This window comes from Mchenga conophoros, linkage group LG11, assembly GCF_057382185.1.
Source record: "Mchenga conophoros isolate Kocher_MC1m ecotype Shallow Benthic linkage group LG11, M_conophoros_male_GT1.1, whole genome shotgun sequence".
NCBI classification, from domain to species: Eukaryota; Metazoa; Chordata; class Actinopteri; order Cichliformes; family Cichlidae; genus Mchenga; species Mchenga conophoros.
In genome coordinates, this window is record NC_140536.1 from 8,835,277 (window position 1) to 8,857,317 (window position 22,041).

At 40.9% G+C, this 22,041-nt stretch overlaps 1 protein-coding gene across 2 annotated transcripts; it reads left to right on the plus strand.

Annotated features, from left to right (window-relative positions):
- Positions 1-11,888: 11,888 nt before the first annotated feature.
- spaca6 (sperm acrosome associated 6) lies at positions 11,889-16,888 on the plus strand. Of its 2 annotated transcripts, XM_085290264.1 has the most exons (9): positions 11,889-12,161; positions 12,252-12,338; positions 12,523-12,594; positions 12,821-12,844; positions 12,953-13,030; positions 13,520-13,623; positions 14,011-14,167; positions 16,274-16,454; positions 16,613-16,876. In XM_085290264.1, the coding sequence occupies exons 1-9, from the start codon at positions 11,948-11,950 to the stop codon at positions 16,689-16,691; spliced, it is 996 nt and encodes a 331-aa protein (XP_085146390.1). In that variant the 5' UTR covers positions 11,889-11,947; the 3' UTR covers positions 16,692-16,876. The 2 variants fall into 2 exon arrangements, with proteins under 2 accessions (XP_085146390.1, XP_085146391.1); XM_085290265.1 differs by lacking the exon at positions 16,274-16,454 and having other exon boundaries at positions 16,613-16,888.
- The last annotated feature ends 5,153 nt before the right edge of the window (positions 16,889-22,041 follow it).

Consider the following 22,041-nt stretch of genomic DNA (forward strand, 5'->3'; position numbering starts at 1 on the left):
ATATTTTGTGATGTCTAAAAAGTGATTTTAAACCAAAATGCAAAATAAAATCATGAAACCTTAAGATGCAATCAGATTTCAAATGAGGATGCTTTTGGGGGAAAAAATGGACCAAGCTCATTTTCAGTTAAACACCCCTCTACCACCACAAAGCCACCCCCTTTAAAACCCAAGTACTTCATTTCCAATCAGATCCATTCTTTCATCAGGCATGTGATTGGAAACTTGGGATGGGAGGCATTATGAACAGCCACTCACACACCAATCCCAGTATACGTAGCTTGACAGCTGTGCCATAGCAACAGTTTGGCTATTTGCCAGGCTGTTAGAGTTGCCAGGCAAAAGGTTCCCATGGCAACATTCATTTTGCCATCTTGGTATATGTGGTTGGCGTACACCAAAGCAGATTACTTTAGGTTAGAACTGCTTTTACCTGGGGAAAAAACACACATTACATCAGATCACTGTCACTCTGTAACAGTAAAAATATCAACAACAGCGTGGAGATGGCTTCTGTCAGAAACAGTGTTGGAAATGCAAAGGGCGTGGCAGAAGTTGCATGCTAATACATGATTTAGAAACCTGGTTGATAAAAATCAGATGGTACTGCACACTTTCAGAGAGGACAGGTATTTTCCACTTTACATTTTCCTAGTTGCATCATCACCTACAGCAAGAAATCATTTACAGTAAACTTGTTGTGTCAACTTGTAAATCAGGGAAGTTTTTTTTTTTTAAAGACTTGAGTGATATCTCATTCTGCGTCAGCATTCGTGGATGATGCTCAAGTATGCGAGGAATTTTGAACTTGAAGTTACACCAACCCATTCGGGAATTGCTGCACACATTTTTCATAGTGGAGTATTTTTTGTTTTTACAGCTTAAATGCTCAATAGGCCTGCTTAAGGGTGGAGCGAGCAAGACAAAGAGGGAGTGAGTGAATGATAGCTGACACTGGCACAGTTACACTGCATTTCTGCGTGATTTGACTGTGAAATACTGCACACGGAGTAAAGTAGAGGAGCTTGTTGGTATGTAAAAATGCCAGCATGTGTGTGTTCAAAGGGCAGGAGGGGGGTATGAAGACAGAGGGTGGCTAAAAGGGTAAGAGGCGGGAAATGGGGACCCATGAGGGATGAAGCAAAAAAAAAAAAAGCCAAAAAAGGGTGAGTGGGTGAGGGGAAGGAGGAGTGGGGGTGCACTTTGGGACAGAAGATTGAAAGGGAGTGGCAGAAAAAGAGTGGTTTGGACTATAAATGCATACTAAGAAAGAAACGAGGAAGAGGAGGAAGATGTGCACATATTAACCTAGCTTTTTTCCCCTTTAAGTTACACCAAACTGCAGTTCAATTGGCTCAAGGCTTTCAAGATAGGCTATTCAGTTTCTTCTTTTCTATGTCTCTAACGCTTCTTTGTTGGAAGTCAGATTCCTTAAATCCTGCATACCGGTTTCATGCAGAGAATGCAGAGCTCCCACATATAGCTCTCTTTTGTCAGTGCATGCAGAAACGTTTTACCTTTACATTTCTATAATCATCTTTACTTTGATATCATTTCTTGTTACATTTCTGCCCTGATAAGGGTCTGCTGGAATCCTTTAAACACCATTTGCACAGCATATCATCTTGCCCCAGTTATGTCTGAATGAGTGTTCAGAGTAGCCTATCACTCCTGGCTGGTCTCTGCTGGAATGTATCACTGTGCCAGCAAATGTAGCACCGCAGCACACAACAATTGCAATTTCTACAGAGAGCATCTACACCCACCTAAAAAGTTTCAGTTTAGCAATCATTTTGTAATGTGAAAGAAATTCCTGCTTGACTGTGAAGCAGAAGTCCCCCAGATTTAGATGTAACAGCTGACAGTAGAATTGATGCTTGTGACAGTGTTATGGCAGATGGCCTTTAACTCTCATGAAAACCTGTCAGCGCTTAAGTGAAATCGGACAGTTGATGTGGATGAAATGCTGCAGTCAGTGAATGTAGGAATTTGGTTCAACAATAGGTCGACGAATAATTTTGCTTCGTGACTTTTTTTTTCCAAAGACAAAATTCAGGCTCTGATAGAATAGGAGACTGTGATTGTAATTCTTTGCATGTCGCTCTTCTTAGACAGTCAACCCCTGGAATCGTATTTTGTAGCTGTCAGTGCTGCTCTATTGCAGACTAGTGGCACTGATAGAACAAGGGCCAGAAGGGGAAGTGAGCAGGAGTTTGCCCAGTCACCAGTAGAGGGCAACAAGTCCTAAGAAATGGTTGGAAATACTATGAATGAATGGATAAATTGAAGTTTTTGTAGTACTCACACTTGTATGAGAGGCTTAGATGTCAGGAAAAGGATTTTCATAGTTCTGTTCCAGCATTGTCAAATTTCAGACCAGCAAGGTTTTCTCCTTCCTACACTACATTTGATTACATAAGACATCCTCCAGCATCATACATATGCATGCAGTCTTTGTGCTTTTGTATACATGTGCTCTGTACAACATGTGCCAATGCAGCCACTTAACATCTACCTTCCCGTGGCATCACTGCAGGACCGGAGGTGAATTTTTGTGTGGTTGCAGCCACCTACAGTTCCCACGTTTCAATCATGATTGCAGGTTCAGTCCCCATTTATTACTGCTCAGAAGTAACATGCATCTCTTATTCTTCTTTTCCTGCTATTCATAAAAAAGAAATAGAAAACACGCCACTGAACGAGCTCAATAGAACCCCCCCCCCCACACACACACACACACACAAAAAAACAGCCCTTTGTAATGTCAGTGAATCGATTTTTTTGCCCAAATCCAAGAGCAAACAGAGACGTTCCATAGCACAATGAAAAGTGCACAAAAGGAAATCAAAGGATAAATTCCCATTTGAGTTTGTGCGACTCAGTCTCAACACTTGCTGAATTCTGTAGTGAAGAGGGCACTTACACTATGAATGTATTGCTGAAAGAGTAAAGCGGGGCATGGGGTAGGAGGCAGAAAGGTGAGTATGTACACAGACGCCTACGTCCTGCTGTTGAAATCTTGTCTGGAGTCTCTACAGTCTGTGCTCTGCAGTGTGAGGTAGTTGGTTGTATGGTTTCGCATAATAAACAGCATGGAGATAACTGTACAACCTTCTAGCTTTCCCTGCGGAGTCACTTCTAGCCACGTCTAGTGTACCACCAGCAGAGAGGTAAGTATGTTTTGTTACTCTGTGAGCGGATCTCCTAGTGTTTAATGACACGGCACGTCCTTTTCAACTGCAGCGCCTTTTATCCCCTCAAGGTCTTTATCATGATATTCTCTCCTTTGGGCAAACCCTCATGAAGTCTCTTTCCCGGGTCTGTGTCATTTCATGGGCAATATTTGTGGCAGTTGGATTGTAGTTGTTGGGATGACTACCCGCTGCTTGACAGGTTGTTGGCTGTACAGCAATCAGTGGCTCGTACTGCAGCAAAAATACCCTTAAGACAGGACGGTGAACGTCCATTTTTATCAAGCAGCTGACTCTGACTTTGAGTAGAAACTAATACGTAAAGAAAGAAAAACCCTAGAAAATAATCCAACTGCCCTATATTGTGAGGAAAGGGGCTGCTTAACCCTTTAGAGCCGGTCGGAGCGGGCACGCTCTGTTTTACGTAACTATTTTTAAATCCCGGTAGCTCTGCAATCACGTAAGCTTGCACAATAATTTTTTTTGCATATGAAACCGGAGGAGTTGTACTTACATCTTATGCCATCAGCTTGTCCTCGGTCATGGTTTCCTTCCACATAAAGCTTTGCAAAAACTGCATAAAAAGCGCTTGCAGGAACAAAAACATAATATTACAGAAACACGCTTTGCCGATCCGATCAGCTGTTCATAACACTTCCTACGTTGGAATAGAGGTCAGCACGAACTTTTGCATGTCCGCCATTACCTGCCCGAAACCGTAAGTGACGTCATTTTCGCGGAAATGTAGTCTTTTTTACCATCAGGGCCTCAGGGCCTATACTGGTCTTTTTAAAAGTTATGTTTGACTTTATGACTTTCTGTGTCGTTTCTGGGATGCTTAGGACTCATATTGCACTGCTGGAAATAGTTTATTTTGATGCATATGCTGCTTTTTTGCAAATTTGCAGTATAATATTTATTTTTGTTTTTCCTGCAGTGTATAAAAATTGGTATACCTCAAAAATAAAACTATGAAGACACTCAAAATAAATTTCCTGTGGTGGGAAACTATTTTGTGCAACTTTTTTGTATTTACAGTGTTGAGAGATAAGTCTCTTAAATTTCTCTAACTACAAATATATGTTAAAAAAGCAAAAACGATTTTCAATTCTTTTGTAGTTTATTGCACTTTTTTGCAATTTATGTAATTACTATGCACTTAATGAATACATATTATTAAAATCTGGGCTATAATGGTTGTATTGATGTATAACAACTTGAAATGCTCCCAAAAATGGCTCCACAGCATGTAAAAATATAATATAAGCTCTGGCGGACTTGGTTCTATGGTAGGTCTTAAAGGGTTAACAAGCTGTTCGCATATAACCACACAGGTTAGTTTAGGTGTTTTTAAAGCTCCAAATGATGAAATAAGACTTCTAATTAATATAAAAATGTAAGACTACACTCGTTAAATGAAAATAACCTACTACTCTCCCCCTCTTTCAGTTACCTCACATAAGTGACATTCATCATACACAGCCTCACTGTGACATTCATGAATTCCCTGCCTGTATTTTTGCACCATTTCACAGTATCCACGGACTGCTGTATACTACCACAGGTTGAGAAGCCTTGCGTGTCTGCCGTTGTACTTATACCCGTTTCATTACCCTGAAACCTTCCCTGCCTCCTCCCCCTCTCCTCTTCCCCTCAGCAAGTCAGACTGGTGGTTCAAACAGCAGCCATCTGCAGTGCGTTACAGTCTCTCCCCCCCCCCCCCCCCCCCCCCCCCCCACGCGCCTCCTGGAAGGGGTGGAAAATAGGGGGCATATATCAGAAATGTGCTGATTCTGCACTGTCAGTCGTAGCCTTCTTTATCATCCACCGCGCAACACTGCTCTCTTGCCTGAGCAGACAGTTGAACATCAGACAACTGCTAGGTGTGTGGAGCAGTGATAATAATGTGCATGGGAGGAAGTGCGATTGACCTCGCATGTTGTTCTGTCTGTGTCACATGCTGACATAGTAAAGACTGTTTGCGTTCGCGACCTTTTGTACCTGGTTTCCATCTCTGCATATGCAGCAGGCTGTGCATATGTGTGAACAGATTGTTATGTGAACATATTCTCATGACGTCCGCATGCGCATATGCTCCTTACAAAAACGCCTACAGGAGTTGTTGGGACTGTGATTGAAATGCTACAATCTCTATATGAAGTGCTGCGAGTTCCTTGAAGCGCCCTCTCACTCAGGCAGAAATTCTTATATTACTCTGCCTACATCAGACTTTGCACGATACTTTGTGAAAATCGGCGCTGCCACAAACAGTGCCATGTGCAGTCTCGTGGGGTGCATCGGCAAACTAGAGCATCCTGATCCTAAGACAGACAAGGCAGACATCATCCCAGACTGATGATGTCATCCCTGTGGAGCACTCCCAGTGCTTTGTCTGTCAGCGGCACTGCAGAGTGCAGCTGCAGGCACACACAGACACACACACACCTGTCTGTGACTGTGACGTTATGCATTTGTGACTTGGGTTCGGATACTGCCGTTCTGCTAGAGAGGGACTTTTTCTTGGTTCTTCTGCCAAAATGGCACCCACATTGCCTCTGTCTTGGAAAGAGGTGCTTTAGTTTACTGGCAGAGGAGAGCAGGCAAAGGCTCCTGCACTCTGAAATCCATCCACAGCCAGAATATGTGTGTTATAAACGCACAGCCGTTTGTCTGTGTGACATTAAAGCGGGATTAGGTGGATTATATGTGCTGCACAAGACGAGGAACTCGCATTCGGTGCAGAGGAATTGTGCCGACCACTGAATGCACAAATCCCAGCAGATTGTGTAAACACGTTCTGTAGTGCTGTTTCTATGCAAATGTATGTGTCTTGCCATTACAGTATGATTGCAGCTATGGAGGAGGATGTTAAAAGTCTGAAGGTGACACAGACTACTATATAGCCTATATGCATGCAGGTTAATTAACCAAGTGTTATTAATGAATGCTCTTTTTCCTGCTTTTTGTATTTATGAAAAAATCCCTTTTGAAATAAGGTGAAGATGGATTCACTTCATTTGCTGTTGGTCAGTTCTTGCTTTTTAGTGAGAAGGCTTTTGAAACTTTCACCTAATAATACAAGCAATCAGTGTGCTTCTATTTATTCCTGCTGTTTTCTTTATCTCCTCGCCTATTTTATTTTTATAGTTGCCAAGGTCTTAACTAGCTTTTCATTACATTGAGGTTTTTTATCAATTCCTCACTGCAGCTACTTTGTGGCCAAAAGCAATGTGTTTTTGTTGTCAGTTTACCCCCATTTGCTCTAAATGTGTGAGGCACTGGTGATATGCTTTGTTGTAAAACATGGTCAGAACACTTTAGAGCCATTAATGACGCTTACCCATCAAGTGTAGTGTTTATGCTCGCTCTCGCTGAAGAGACAGCCAATCAGTGGGTCCAAATTGGATTTACTTTCATTTCTGAATTTCCCTGGGGGCTGTATGATTCTGTTACCCAACAAGCACAATGGCAACTCTCTTTCCTCCCGGAGACGAGCTCAAATATTAGAATCAAACTGCCTTAAGAGATGTGAGCTGATTGAACAAAGAGTGGAAATATTGATTGTATTTGTCCGTACGTGCAAAGCTGTTGCAGTTTTGTTACTTATGCATGCAACACGGGTGCAGGTTTAATGTTATTTCCTCATTCCTCCTTAAGCAGCTCCCCACATTTCAGATTCATTTGGATGAATTCGGCTGTACAGGATGGCTAAATGCATGTTGTTCACCTCTGATGTCAAGCTGTATAATTAAGACGCATTTTACAATTAGCAGAGCTTTCCACCACGGCTTTATTTAGTGTGTTTGAAGTCACTCCAGCTGCAATTTACACCAGTGTTGGAGCAACACCATAAATCCTGTAATCAATTTGATGACGGTATGATTGCTGTACACATATGAGGAGGCAGTAATGTCAGCCTCTCAGGTTCATGAGACTCCTGGGCTTCATATTTTCTCTCTATTCTCATCCTATTAGAGATTCTGACCCTCCCCCTCCATCCCCACTTTCTGCTAGCCTCCCTGCTCCCCCCCCCCCCCCTCACACATATACACACATATACACACACAGAGTTTGTCTCGTACACACACACACACACATACGCCTGCATGCACTCGCGGCACTCACATTCCCTCTCTCCTTCCCTCACTCACACTTTCACACAGATATATGGAGCTTGCAGACTGGAGCGTGTGTGCGAGCGTGTGCGAGCGTGTGCGAGCGTGTGCGTGCGTGCGTGTGTGCCTGCGAGCGTGTTGGGGAGGTTACCGGGTTTGTACGAGACTCGGAAATACGTGTGAGGAAAAAGAGGGAGATGGAAGGATGACGACCAGAGAGTGTAAAAGAAGGAGAGAGAAAAGGAGGAGAGGAGACTTGGATAGAGGGAAAGGAAAAAGAGATGGCTGGAGACCACTTATGCAGCATGGAGGGTAAATGTGCGTGTGTCTGTGTGTGTGTCGTTTTTAACTGTTGGATAGTATGTGCACCAGGCGGGTTGGTGTGTACACGTGAATGTGAGCGCACAAGTAAGTGAGCTCTCTTCTTTTTTTTTCACCCCTCTCTCTTCTTTATTTTCCCCTTGTTTGCAGCTCTGTGTGTTTGTGACAACAGCCCTGCAGAGACAAAAGGTGAAGTGTTGTATAGGTGCTGCTGTTAGTCAGGCAGGTAGGCAGTGAGAAGAAGAATAATGGAATCAATACTATTGTCTGTAACCTACCTGCCACCGGGCTCCCTGTCTGGCCCCGGCAGAGACCATCAGAAATAGAGGGAGCTGAGAGGAAACACAGAAGCACTCTGACTGGGGGAAGAAAAGGAAAGAAGAGGCTGAGTGTAAGGTGAATTTCTTTCTTTTCTTTTTTTTAAAACGCATTTTATGTCACAAGTTCAATGTAGAGTAAGAGTGATATTTTTTTATGCCACTTTTAAAATGCATTATAATACGAAACTTTTGTCGTCACTAATTCACTTCACATTCTTCTCTTTGACTGTAATAAAACATGGTGCATGGAAAAGCATGAGAGCCCTCCTGTAAGTGCCTGTATTTGTGGTATTTATTCTGCTCTTCTGTCTTTGTTGCCGTATGCTGAATAGCCTTTCAATTAGTATCTAGAATCCATGCTCCATGCTGTCGAGGTCATGTCTGCATTTTGTGTCTAAGTTGCCCTTCATTTTAATTCACATTTTCTGTTTGCACCTCATTCGTGCATCTCTTTTTTAATTTATTCCCCTTCACAGCTGTCAATGAATTTCAGTGTTATGACAGGCAATAAAATGACACGCATTTTAATTAACCTGGATATAATCATTTCTGTGAGCTGTGTAATTAACTCAGAGTTTTGTTCTCTGGATACTGACAAGATTTAAACAAATGTTCATTTCCACCTCTTTTGCCGTTATTCCAGTCATTTCGGCTGTTCCCTGTGGTCTGCCCCAGCTGCAACTGTTAACAAAGAAAACCTCAAAAATCGCACCTATGTGTCCCAAAATGTGAAGGCCTGACGTTTATAAAGTTAACCTGTAGGTTTTTCGTGATGCATTAATACGCATTAATGGAGTTCAGTTTAATGCAGCAAACTGATGTGGACACAATGCGTCTCATTTTATTCAAATTAATGTGAATGTATTAAAACAAGATGAAACATTATTTCTCCACAGATGAGCTATGAAATACAAATATTTCCATTTTATTTTGGATTTTAAGGTATGGTCATATGCAGTCTTCTCCAGTCATTCTGTCTGTCTACCAGTGGGTGGCGTTGCCTTCTAATACTTCTACGCAATGACATTTATTTATTTCTTTGAAGTGTTTTATAGTGATATCACCATAGTTTAAGTGACCAAGCAGTGTAATAATGTTATGTCATCTACAGGTGGATTGATAATTTGCATGCCGCCTGTGTCCTGCTCGGGTTCTTCTTTTTTCTTCATAATGTTTGAAAACTAATTTCCTCTTTTGCTGGTAAGTCAGAAGACACATGCTGCCCTGCGTTCAGAAGTGGACGGACAAAGCACAGTGCGACGCCGTAATGATAAGAACTGCACGGAGATCCTGAAAGATGCTTTGAAATGAAAAAGTCTCAGACTGGATGGAGTAATCTGAAGTCCTCTTTACAGCGAGTTGTGGAAAATTTAACAGTCGTATCGCCACAGTTACTAGAGAACAAAAAGAAAATGCGACCTATGCAAAGTATGCTTACATATTTAAATAATTATTTGTCAGCTTTGACAACTTTAAGATTTCAGTGTATGTGTGTTAAGTTCCAGCATGTGAAATGGTCTAGTAACGTATTTTACATGAGCACAAATAGATTTTTAAAATCTCTTCAGCTCAGTGGGCTCAGAAAAGCTATTAGAAACTGTAATTTGTCCATGCTAGCTGAGAAATTATGTTCAAAACTCCTGTGGCATTTACCAACAGTTTATAATTAATTGTTTCCTCTAAATTAATTGTGTCTCCTCCGCAATGAGCTCTCAGCGGCTGCGTTTCTGAGAGTATGTGTGCCTGCTGTTAAAAATGTTACTTTATATCTGATTTGATGAACTGCAGAACAAAAAGATTAGCGTGGATAAAACAAGGATAAATCTGTCATGATTATGCACCGATTATGTTTTAATTGAACTGATCAGCTTTGCTTCTAATCTGCAGCAAACCAGGAGACCGGTTGGTGCCGCAGAATCCAAATGTCAGATGAGGTCATTTCTTTGTCTCGGTGCAGTGACTCTGCAGTTCTCTCATTTAACTCGAATGAGTTTAAACTGCTTGAAACTCTGCTTTGGCATTTTTGTATAATAACTGGATCCGTCTTTACACCTTCTCAGTGTATTTTAATTTTACAGTATGCCCCTCTGTCCCTGAGACCCTTAACCTGTGAGGTCAAAGCAGGTCACAGGTGAGGTCCTCGGGAACAGGGCTGCATTCAGTTTCAACATCCTGTAGAGGAGGGGATCATTTTAGCACTATATTCGACATGATACACTCTGTCTCTTCTACAAAGTATATTTGATACCACTTGGAGTTAAAGTGGTATGTTTAAAAGGAATTTAAGTGCAAGAAAAGTGACAGGCGATACCTGTCACTGTTTCTTCTGGATTTCATGCATCTCAGTATCTGTAAGTGACCGTCAAGACTTTTCAGGTTGAAGAAGAGAACGGCTGCTTGTCCTGCAGCACAGACCATCTCAGGGAGCCAACCCTTCTGGCTGACTTTGTGTTACAGACCCCAGTTGGGGGGCAAAATAAGAAGACAGCCAAGGGTTGTGACCCCGCCATATATGACACCTTCAAAAATCTATGGCATCATTTGTTTTTGATCATGTACAAGTTTTCATACTTGCCTGTTTGTTTTTAACAATTGTATGTTAATAAAATGTGAAAACGTACTCTGTGTATTTCTTTTTTTTTTTTTTTTTTAAATCAAACATGTTATTGGATAATGAACAAAAAATCACTAAATATACTGTATCCCAGCTTTCCCCTAATGTTATCTAGACAGTCTCTGAGATTAGGGAATTCTCTGATCCTGCACTATTTCCTTCTTTTTTTTGTTTTGTTTGTTTGTTGTGTCAAATCTTCCATATACATAAAGTCATCTTTTCTCACAGCCAGACATTTTGAAAGCTCTGAGTGAGTTTGGATATGTAGCAGCAAAAATGATCAAAGTGTCCTTGTCACTAGACACAATTAAATGCCCTCAAACATACACACACACATTCATTTGGGATTTTCCATGTCCAACCATCTGAGTAGCTGTCTGACTTTGGCAGTCCTGGAGCACACTCTTGCCTAATATTGATTGGCCTGTCTGTGTGGAGACAGATGAATGCGTTAGTACCCAGCTCACCCTGCCACTGGAAATATATTAAGTTCATGTATTAGGCACCCTGTCTGGTTGCCATGGAGATGCACCAGGAGTGAGGGACAAGGGAGAAGGGGTGGTGGTGGAGGGGATGAGGAGGATGGGAGACGAGAGGGGGATACAGGATGCGATGAGGCAGTCGACTTGATTTGTAGTCCCGCTCCCTCTCTGCCTGCCTCTGCCTGTCACTTGCGTGTCCTCCCTTACCTCCTCTTGTCTTTTCTTTGTTTCTGTTTCTCTCACGTTTTTGTTTTTCACCAATTCTATTTTTTCTAAACTTCATCATCAATAATGTGCACTGACTCCTTCTCTATCTCTGCTACCCCATCGATTTTGTTGTCCCTTTTGTTCTTTATTTTCATATTTGGCTTTTTCTCATTCTCCGTCTCGCCGTCCACCCCCCACCCCCACCCCACACCGCCGGGTAGACTTTCATTTATCGCATATTATATATTTCTCTTGGGTTTTCACGTCGGCACCCTTCCCACTCCATCCCCTACACGTACACAAGCATTTAACTCCATCTTCATCTGCCCCTCTCCCTCTCGCTGCCGCCACCTCCCTCCTTGGCTCGCTTCATCTCTGTGCTCTGCAGTAAAACTGGTGCATTGAGGCAGCAGGAAATGGGGACTAGAGACAATAGAATGGTGGGAAATACAGAGAGGAGTCTGTGATGCTCTCCTGTCGTGTCGAGAAAAGATGAGCGTGATACACTTTCAAGACTTTACTTTTATCCCCGTGTGGGATGTGAACATAAATACAGGGCTCTAATTCATCAAGCCCTGAAGAAAAAAGAAAACAAAAACCTTAGAATTTGCTCATTTTTAGTCGCTATGAGACCAGGATTTGAATCAAAACACCTACAGAGAAACATTAGTTGAGTTTTTAAAGCTCACATTGAAAGATGCAGACATCTGCTTTGCGGCTTGTGTGTGTGAGCCTGCTGTTGTGCCTGTCTCAAAGCTGCTATCAGTGTTTTGTGGATGTGGAAGACAGTCTCCGTCTGTGCTGGGGTCACGTTTTGACCGAGTACAATGTGAGAAACGTTGACGCCTGCTTCGAGAAGCTGGACCGCATATTCAACAATAATGAGACAGTGATTGAAGCTGGTAGAGTAGGTGCGAAAGAGTTTCTTCTTTGCCAATTTAGGAACAGTTTGTGACAGCATGTAAAAATCTAGGTGATATGTAATTTCTTGATTTTTTTAGGTAAAGGCTATGACATCCAACTGAAGGAAATTCTGGATGCAGAGGTCCTCCGGCTGTTGAAAGAGTTTGACCAAAAGCTGAATAACGGTAGCTAAACACCTGTTTAAGCAGACTGTATAGCTGCATCGATAAAAGAGTAATACATTTGCTAAGTGAGGTCAGAAAAAGAGAAGTTAGAAAAAACAAAAAACGATGCCCCCAGCCACACAATTCCCCAGTATGAATTGAGCCAAATATTTCTGTCTTCCTCCTCCTCCCCTCCATCTATCAGACACTGTGTACGAGCAAAGGTTGCAGACAGCAGCAGACAATTTCATCTCAGCTGCCTCCAAACTGCCTAGAGGTGAGCCACGGACTTCCCTTTTCCTCCATCTTTCTGTCCATAATAACTTATATTAGGTCATCACATCTTACAGTGATCTCTGTACTCTCTCTAAGATGCCAGTTACATTTTTAGAGTCTTTAAAATACCATGAAGGATCCAGAAGGTGGTTTGCTTTAACTGGCTTTCACTCCTGGATGCTGTATCAGTAATATTTATTAATCAAAGTTTTTTATTCTCTTCACAGTCTCTGGATGTATCCCTCCATGTGGTTTGTCTTGATTTTATTGTATTTTTTTTTTGATTCTACAACATAACAATCATTGCTTTTAGAAACCAAATAATAATGGCATCAGTATCGGTTTCATTCACCCATCAGGTTTTCAGAGTGCAGGTGCAGTGTACGACTGTGTTACCTGCCAGTACGACTCCTGTGAATTTCCTCTCGACTGCCCAGGTGAGCACTGTTATTCATATTATTACCTCTAACACATCACTGATTCTGTTATGTCACAATTTCCAACTAAAGAAATAAGTACTAATCCAGATGTGACATATCCTTAAATAGCCCTATTTTCACCTCCATAAGCATCCACTCTTGATCCTTGAAATGCTCTTAGCAAAAAGTGAGGATTTGAAAGAGAGACAGAGGAAAGGTTTTATTTCCACACATTATATCTTTTGCACAGAGCCCCCGAGGTACTCTTTAAGTCCTTGGTTTCTTTATGCAAGGTGACAGTTGACTCCCACACACATGGTATTCGTATCAAGCCTTTACAGCACCGCCACTCTTCAGCATATCATCACTTTTACTCGACTCCTCTGAGACTGGGCTTAAATATTATCATTAAGGAGAGCTCAGGCTTCAAGAGCTGCCCCTGTGCGAATGTTATCTGAGTGTGTGCATTTGTCTGTGTGCATGTGGGTGGCTATATGTTTATTTCAGTGGAAGAAATTAAAGTTATGGAAAACAGCAGGATTCGAATGTGGTGCGACGTGCCATTTGCCTTGCCAACTGATATTGAAGTGATCTGGAGGTTCGCAGAGGAGGTACGCTCAGCATATGGTGAATCATTCAGGGTCACTGTTAAAAGTAACAGTTCAACATTTTTGCAAAATACACACACCAGCTTACTCGAGTTAGAGTTAGACGAAATGAGCAACGTGATTTCAAATCTTTGAAATTTGAGGCTGGAGCTGGAAGACAGTTAGCTCTGCACTACAGACTTAAAGATGTCTCCTAATAACAGGTGTGTTTGTCAGTGCGTGATTTTGCTCAGTTGCCTACAAATTTTTGCAAATTTATAACCACATGAACAGAGTTGACTTCTTGTGACAACAGATTTAATAAATATAAAATACTGAGCTGTTATTATTAACACTTTGTTGTTTGTTTGTGTGAAGCAGACAACAACTGAGAACATTTTAATCCTTCAGGTTGAAACGCAGCAATTGGATCAGTTTAAAGAAGTGACTGTGGGCGTTGACAGGCTCTACTCCATCCCCTCAGTGACTTTGAAGCATCAGGGCACCTACCAGTGTGAGGTGTACTCGGGCCAGCTCTCCTTTATCCGAGTATACTACTATGTCTCAGGTAAAACAGCTGACTTTAGAAGGATATTTGGAAATTTTAACTGATCAAGGGGAGAGTCCTTGTACCAGGAAAAAGGAAACTTCTTCACATTTAAAGCAACATTACTTTGTACCAGAGAAATGTTTGAACACTTGATGAAATAAGTAAATAGGTCCAAACTTTGACATGTATTGAAACTATTTTAAAGATATTATATTATTTACATTGTAGTTTTACTTTTTTTTTTTAAATGAGAAAGAACAGCTTAAAAATGTTTTTGAGGGTACATTGAACTTTCATATTCGTTTCTAAATTCGCCATCACCAGTCAAATCTTCTCCCATAAATTTCCAGAGACGTGAGTGCTGGCTCCTGTTTGTCTTGTTCACCACTTGATTGCACTCAGAGACACTCTAAGTAGTTGGCTAGAAAGTCTCTAAAGTCTCCAGTAAGTGCATTTAATTGAAAGCCTTCTCTGTCCAAAATTAGCACCCTCTGGAAAATCACTGTAAATTAGCCACGCGCCTTTCTAAATAAGCTGGCTTCTGTGTGTCACAGGGAGGCCTGTGACCTCCAAACATACTCCACAGTGTTTATATTTCCATTGTGCTGTGCATGTCCAGGCACTTTGGGACTGCTTTTTATGGTGACCTTCCTGGAAGTGTGGTATGAAGGAGGGGGACTTTAGCCTGAAGTTTAAGAAATAAATAGATGACAGATAAATATATCTACTTTTTTTTTTAAACTTAACTTTTTACCATTGTGTTTGACTGAGACACTGTGCACTGCTATAAGTTTAATATTCATTGGTATTTAAGTATTATTTCCTGGGATGAGAGAAGTTATTAACTATATAGCCAGGAGTTTCTCTCAGGGATTGTTGCGTGTCAGTCTGTGATGCTGAGCAGGTCAGAGGGCTGTAAGGTCCCACTGATAATGGATTTAGCCTGTTGCAGAATTGTTCCTTAGAAGGTTGATTTAGTTTTGAAATATAATATTTAAGTTGAAAACACTAGCTGTTTTGTTTTCTCAAAAAAAAAATTTTTTTCTTAGTTTGATTTTTCTTCAGTTTGTCTAACCAGTCTGCAATGTAGATCCAGCACACTAATCCACTGAAGAAAAAGGGAATAAAAAGAGACTGGACTGTTGAGCTGCTGAGAAGCTTGTTATTTCTGAGTCTACTGCTCAGGTGCACTTCCAAACATGTTCACATCCAGTAAAATAAAATTATAATTATGATGAACCCAAGGTTTCTAAACACTATTCCACTACTACTGAGTGACCTTGCAAATAAAATATATTTGGAAAGTGTGTTGCTGCGAGGACGTGCTGCCGCAGGTATCTTAATACAGCTGTTGGCTGGCAAAGCAAGCACTGGCTGTTTGGAGTCAAGAGGGAGTGATATGCATGAAAACAAAAGAGGAACATATTAACTAAACTAAAGGCTAACCCATCTAAAGCACTAATAACTAACACTGAATACTAACTAACCTAAAGCACATCCAGTTTGACTATACCCTTGCTTTTTATAGCCAAATTCTTCTTACAGGGAAATAAATCAGGCCTGCTGGATGTATGCCTTTGGTAGCAAAGTTGTTAACACATTTAAAGAAATGTGGAAGAATATATCAGAATGTAAATGAGCCCTGTGCAGACAATTCCCTGTGTACAGATTGTGTTTTACTGAAAAGTGGAGTTAAAGGGGATTTTAGAAAGGAGGAAAGAACAAAAATAACTGTTTGACTATATGAATGCATCTATTAGCATTCATGATTATGCATTTTTACACAGCTTAGCATGTGTAATTATGTATATGTATAATATTATGTGCATCTCACCTCCTGAACATTATATGATTAGTTGAATAATTATTTTAGTTTTCTGGGTTAGCACATTTTTTCTTAAATTATACAACTGTTGAATTGGTGGGTTATAACCCACTAATGATACATGTCAACTACTGTGTACAGAAGACTAACTAACTCTGTATTTGTGCTTAATAAATGAGGAAACTCCTACTAAGCAAATACAATTAAAACTGCAGACTTCCTCAACCAACCTCTTTCACTTCATTCATCGTCGGTTCTCCTCTATATTCCCTGTCTTCATCCCTTCGTGTCTGTCTTAGTGACCCCCCAGATTGTGGCAGGCCACACAGAGCTGCAGGAGACATTTGACCTGTCTCTGCTCCCAGGAGGGCAGTTTTTCCCCGCGTCTGGTGACTCTCCCCGCTCCTTCCTCGCCTCATTGTTACCGCTTCTCGCCGCCTGTTTAACCGCTTTACTGCTGCTGCTGTGTCTCTCCCTGGGGTAAAACAGAACTATTATTTGCACAGTATCAGCTTTAACAGATTTTAACCGCAAAGTCATTTAGACATTCACACCTGTCATATGAATACATGATGCTCCAGGGCGCACAAATGAGGTGGTATTCATGTTTTTTTTTTCTTTTTCTTTGGTTGTTTCAGGGTTCTGCATTGGTTATCCATACAAGAGCAAAGTCATGCTGAAGAAACACATCAGGCTGAAGATTTAGGTTTATTCTAGAGTGTTTGGAAGATGTATGTGACGCAACAAAGGCATTTCATCAAGTCTGCAGAGTGATACGTCATAGTCCAGACAACATGTGTGTCACTCCTTCCACCACTAGAGGGCAGGATCCACCTCTTTATTAGTAGTAGTACTGAGTAAACGTTTTACTACCATAGTGTAGAGTAGCTGGGCTTGCTTTCATATTTTTGTGTGTGTGTGTGTGTGTGTGTGTGTGTGTGTGTGTGTGTGTGTGTGTGTGTGTGTGTGTCCTTGTATGAAAAAGAAAAATGGCCCTCATCACTCGTCATGAAGCAGGAACCACTTTAAACTGACCTTAGCGAGTAACTTTAAGGTACTTTAAGGGCACTTTGACTTTGAGGGTTAGGGTTAGATACTTTGGCTACTCCAGAAGGCAGCTGAGCTTAAAATCAGAGAGATGAAGCTGAGCAAAATATTTACACAGTCGAGGCATCCTGACAGAACATTTTGCCAAGACAGAATTTATTAACTATCAACACAGAAGGACCCGATATCTAGTATGAGTTGAGAAATACTGTAAGGAAAAGTTATGAGGTAAAACAGGTCATGTGTAGACATTGTGACCATGATTACACTCTGAGTGGCTGATGGACTCAGTTCTGTCCAGACAGTCGTGCAGTCAAAAGGGTAAAAGGAAAATCCTTTGTTTCATCATCCACAAGCAGAACACAGAAACAGAGAGGACAGAGAAAGACAGAGGTAGCAACAAGCTACCGACTACAGTCAGTCTGAATGAAACCACAAGAAGTAGTAAGTCTTGACATGTTTAAATATATTCAGCAGGAACTTGCATTGAACTTTGCTATTACATTGACACACTGTCACATTACTGTTGTGGGCCAAGAAATATTTGGTTGCGTAAACAACAGCAAAAGATAAATCACCCCCCCCCATTACATATCACATGATGAAGAAATTCTGTTACAAAACACACTGTTTTACAAATCAAAAGCTTTTGATGTCAAAGTGTGTCATTATGGTTTGCGCAAGAATGTATAGATCAGGTTTGTTGAATGGCAGAGGAACAGGACCCAGTCGCACGACTTTATGGACAGTTACAGTGAGTTTATTTACAGTGAAAAAACTAAGTGCACAACAGTTCCAACAAGATGTGATTTCCTCAGTGGTGATAGTCCCAGCTCCCGGTGGGTGCGGCGATTCCTAGGAAAAAAACCCAAAAAAACTCCATAGTTCCTTCCAAAATATTTACAAAAGCCTTAGTGCTCTCTCTAAAACTCTCCACAGATTTGATGGACACAGAGAGGACAGAGGATTAATTTCCTTCACTCAGAAAAACATGACAAGTTAAATTCTTTGAACTTTGAACAAATTCAATTCTTTGCATGAGGCAGGGTTCCAATGGCTATTGTTAATCAACGATCCAGCGTTGACTGAAGCTCAGCCACTCTACTAAAGTGACCCTTGATGGCGTCAAGATCAAAGCAAGTGTGGATTATCAGCAGATGTGTGGTTCAAGAGCAGTAACTTCTTCAAGGTCCCTATGCTGCACAAAGACAAGAACACATGCATACAAACATATACACACATACAGGAAGCAAAGAAAGAGCTAGAGGTGGAAGAAAAAACAAAAGAAGAAATGACAGGTTAGCCAAGCAAGGAAGGACCACGGCAGTATAACTGATGTCATTTAGCATTATGTAACCAATTCAGCCTACAGGGAGTGCAGAATTATTAGGCAAATGAGTATTTTGTCCACATCATCCTCTTCATGCATGTTGTCTTACTCCAAGCTGTATAGGCTCGAAAGCCTACTACCAATTAAGCATATTAGGTGATGTGCATCTCTGTAATGAGAAGGGGTGTGGTCTAATGACATCAACACCCTATATCAGGTGTGCATAATTATTAGGCAACGTCCTTTCCTTTGGCAAAATGGGTCAAAAGAAGGACTTGACAGGCTCAGAAAAGTCAAAAATAGTGAGATATCTTGCAGAGGGATGCAGCAGTCTCAAAATTGCAAAGCTTCTGAAGCGTGATCATCGAACAATCAAGCGTTTCATTCAAAATAGTCAACAGGGTTGCAAGAAGCGTGTGGAAAAACCAAGGCGCAAAATAACTGCCCATGAACTGAGAAAAGTCAAGCATGCAGCTGCCAAGATGCCACTTGCCACCAGTTTGGCCATATTTCAGAGCTGCAACATCACTGGAGTGCCCAAAAGCACAAGGTGTGCAATACTCAGAGACATGGCCAAGGTAAGAAAGGCTGAAAGACGACCACCACTGAACAAGACACACAAGCTGAAACGTCAAGACTGGGCCAAGAAATATCTCAAGACTGATTTTTCTAAGGTTTTATGGACTGATGAAATGAGAGTGAGTCTTGATGGGCCAGATGGATGGGCCCGTGGCTGGATTGGTAAAGGGCAGAGAGCTCCAGTCCGACTCAGACGCCAGCAAGGTGGAGGTGGAGTACTGGTTTGGGCTGGTATCATCAAAGATGAGCTTGTGGGGCCTTTTCGGGTTGAGGATGGAGTCAAGCTCAACTCCCAGTCCTACTGCCAGTTTCTGGAAGACACCTTCTTCAAGCAGTGGTACAGGAAGAAGTCTGCATCCTTCAAGAAAAACATGTTTTCCATGCAGGACAATGCTCCATCACACGCGTCCAAGTACTCCACAGCGTGGCTGGCAAGAAAGGTGAAGGAAACGGTTTCCAGGGCCTAATCCGTGGATCGACTTCCTTCGAGGCGTGGACGTCTATCAGCAGAGAATGTACCTTCACCTATCAGCAGAGAATGTCCCTTAGTCTGTAACACAGTCAAATATATTCTCAAGTAATATTCAAGCATGCCATTCAGCGTGTTAGTACGAGCTCGGGAGCAGCTTGGGAGAACAAGAAAACAGAGACTGCTTCAGATTGTCTTCCCAAATTGACTCAACTTTATTCACAAGTATAACAGTTTATATAGAGGGTAAAATTCATGAGACAGCAGATTATCAGTTTAAACCAGTACAGACCAAGATAAGGCAGCGTCTTCCTGCCCATGGGTGAAGAAGCATCCTTTGTGTAGTTTATCAGTTCAGCTACAATTGTGATTATCTCAGCGACATATTTTCAAGGCACAAAACAAAGAGTTCTTTCATTAGTGAAATCTGAAACAAACCATTTGGCCTTCAACAGGCGTCTAAAAGATTAAGAAACTAATGTAGCTGAGGGAGTGATCTCTGTGGTATTTCAACCTTGTACCAGCCTGTGATTCTCACACATCAATTCTTGGGTCAAAGAGAAAAATAACTAAAACAAAGGGGCCTTATTGAATGACAGAGTTTTCCTGTATAATGTCACTATAAAACAATATCCAGTAAATGCTACCATGGTACTAAAATATCTAACAAAAGGGTATAAAAGAAGAAAAACTAATGACATGGCCTCCTTGTTCACCTGATCTGAACCCCATTGAGAACCTGTGGTCCATCATCAAATGTGAGATTTACAAGGAGGGAAAACAGTACACCTCTCTGAACAGTGTCTGGGAGGCTGTGGTTGCTGCTGCACGCAATGTTGATGGTGAACAGATCAAAACACTGACAGAATCCATGGATGGCAGGCTTTTGAGTGTCCTTGCAAAGAAAGGTGGCTATATTGGTCGCTGATTTGTTTTTGTTTTGTTTTTGAATGTCAGAAATGTATATTTGTGAATGTGGAGATGTTATATTGGTGTCACTGGTAAAAATAAATAATTGAAATGGGTATATATTTGTTTTTTGTTAAGTTGCCTAATAATTATGCACAGTAATAGTCACCTGCACACACAGATATCCCCCTAAAATAGCTAAAACTAAAAACAAACTAAAAACTACTTCCAAAAACATTCAGCTTTGATATTAATGAGTTTTTTGGATTCCTTGAGAACATGGTTGTTGTTCAATAATAACATTATTCCTCAACAATACAACTTGCCTAATAATTCTGCACTCCCTGTATACTGTACTTTGACTAGTATGTAGACATGTCTTATGATGGATAAATGTTATAAATCACCAATAGCCTATGATGATAAAAGACTATCAATAAAAAAAAAAATCAGCATTTAATTATTTTAGTAACTATATTTTTTGTTTTGTTCTTCAAAAAAGCCACACCTGCCCTCAGTTTTATGCACACAGACATAAAAGCACATGACAACAATATAACCATTGATCTCGATCCAATTAATATGCATTTCTTTATATGATGCCAATAAAGATAAAGCTCTTCTTTGGTGTGTGGACACCGAGATTTGTGAATGTGATATCTCAAGAATGAGCTGACATGGGAGCTTTAAATTAATACTATCAATACAGCTACTAAAAATCTTGGATGAGTTCAAATCTCAGTGAGTTTGACCTCAAGGTCTAAGGTCAAGTCTTATAAAAATCTTGTGAATGCGATAACTCTCAAATTCATACCATGGATGTATCTACTAAAAATCTTGAATGACTTTCAATCTCAGCAATCTTAAGCTCATAGTCAGAGTAAGCTTTCTGAAAATTTTGAGAAATCAATAACTTGAGAACAATGTGACGTAAGATTTTGAAACTGATGACACAGGTGTGTCTTCTGGAAGCTGAGGGCAGCACTGACCAGCATTTCTTTTGTTTTGTTGTTTGTCTGCCTGTCAATCTCTACTTAGGTCCACAATTTGCAATTCTTGACACTTTGAGGATTTTTGCATGTAAAAGGAGTCCAATGATAGTATAAAACAGTGGTTCCCAAACTTTTTTTGCTAGGCCCCCCTTTGTTTTACAAGAAAAATGTTCGCGCCCCCACGTCCACGCGCGCACGCACATGCACGCACACATCCTCCAACCACACACACCCATATTTTGCTCCATTACGGTTTATTTCACACCTCAAACATTTATTAAACAATTAAGTAAATACAAGTAATCTGCAATAAATTACAGGTAGTAAGAAAATAAACTACCAACTCTTTTACGCTACGTCCGCAACTACACGGGTATTTTTGAAAACGCAGCTGTTTCGTCCACATGTAAACGGCGTTTCGAATCACCGAAAACGGAGATTTTTTTAAAACTCCTTTTTTGCGTTTATGTGTGGACGAGGAATACAGAGTTGGTCATGCAATGTCAAAGATATGTGCCTTTTTCACGTCACGCTGTGCGCCACGTTATTGTTTACATGAGATGAATTGCAGAATGGAAGATAGAGACAAAATACTGTTAATCTGACTATCTTTGGGTTTTACAGCTTACATATATACACGCAGTTACTCTCCCTCCATGTAGTTGTTTTTTCCTGTGTAATAATATTCAACATTGCTATAATATCAAAAAATGCCTCTCTGTGCAAAATGGGTTTAAAAAC

Bases quoted from the DNA above. Each gene is read 5' to 3' on its own strand.
- spaca6 (XM_085290264.1), top strand. From the start codon at position 11,948: ATGCAGACATCTGCTTTGCGGCTTGTGTGTGTGAGCCTGCTGTTGTGC. The intron at 12,339-12,522 runs GTAGCTAAACAC...TCCATCTATCAG, and splicing joins TGACCAAAAGCTGAATAACG to ACACTGTGTACGAGCAAAGG. The intron at 12,845-12,952 runs GTTTGTCTTGAT...TTCACCCATCAG, and splicing joins TGGATGTATCCCTCCATGTG to GTTTTCAGAGTGCAGGTGCA.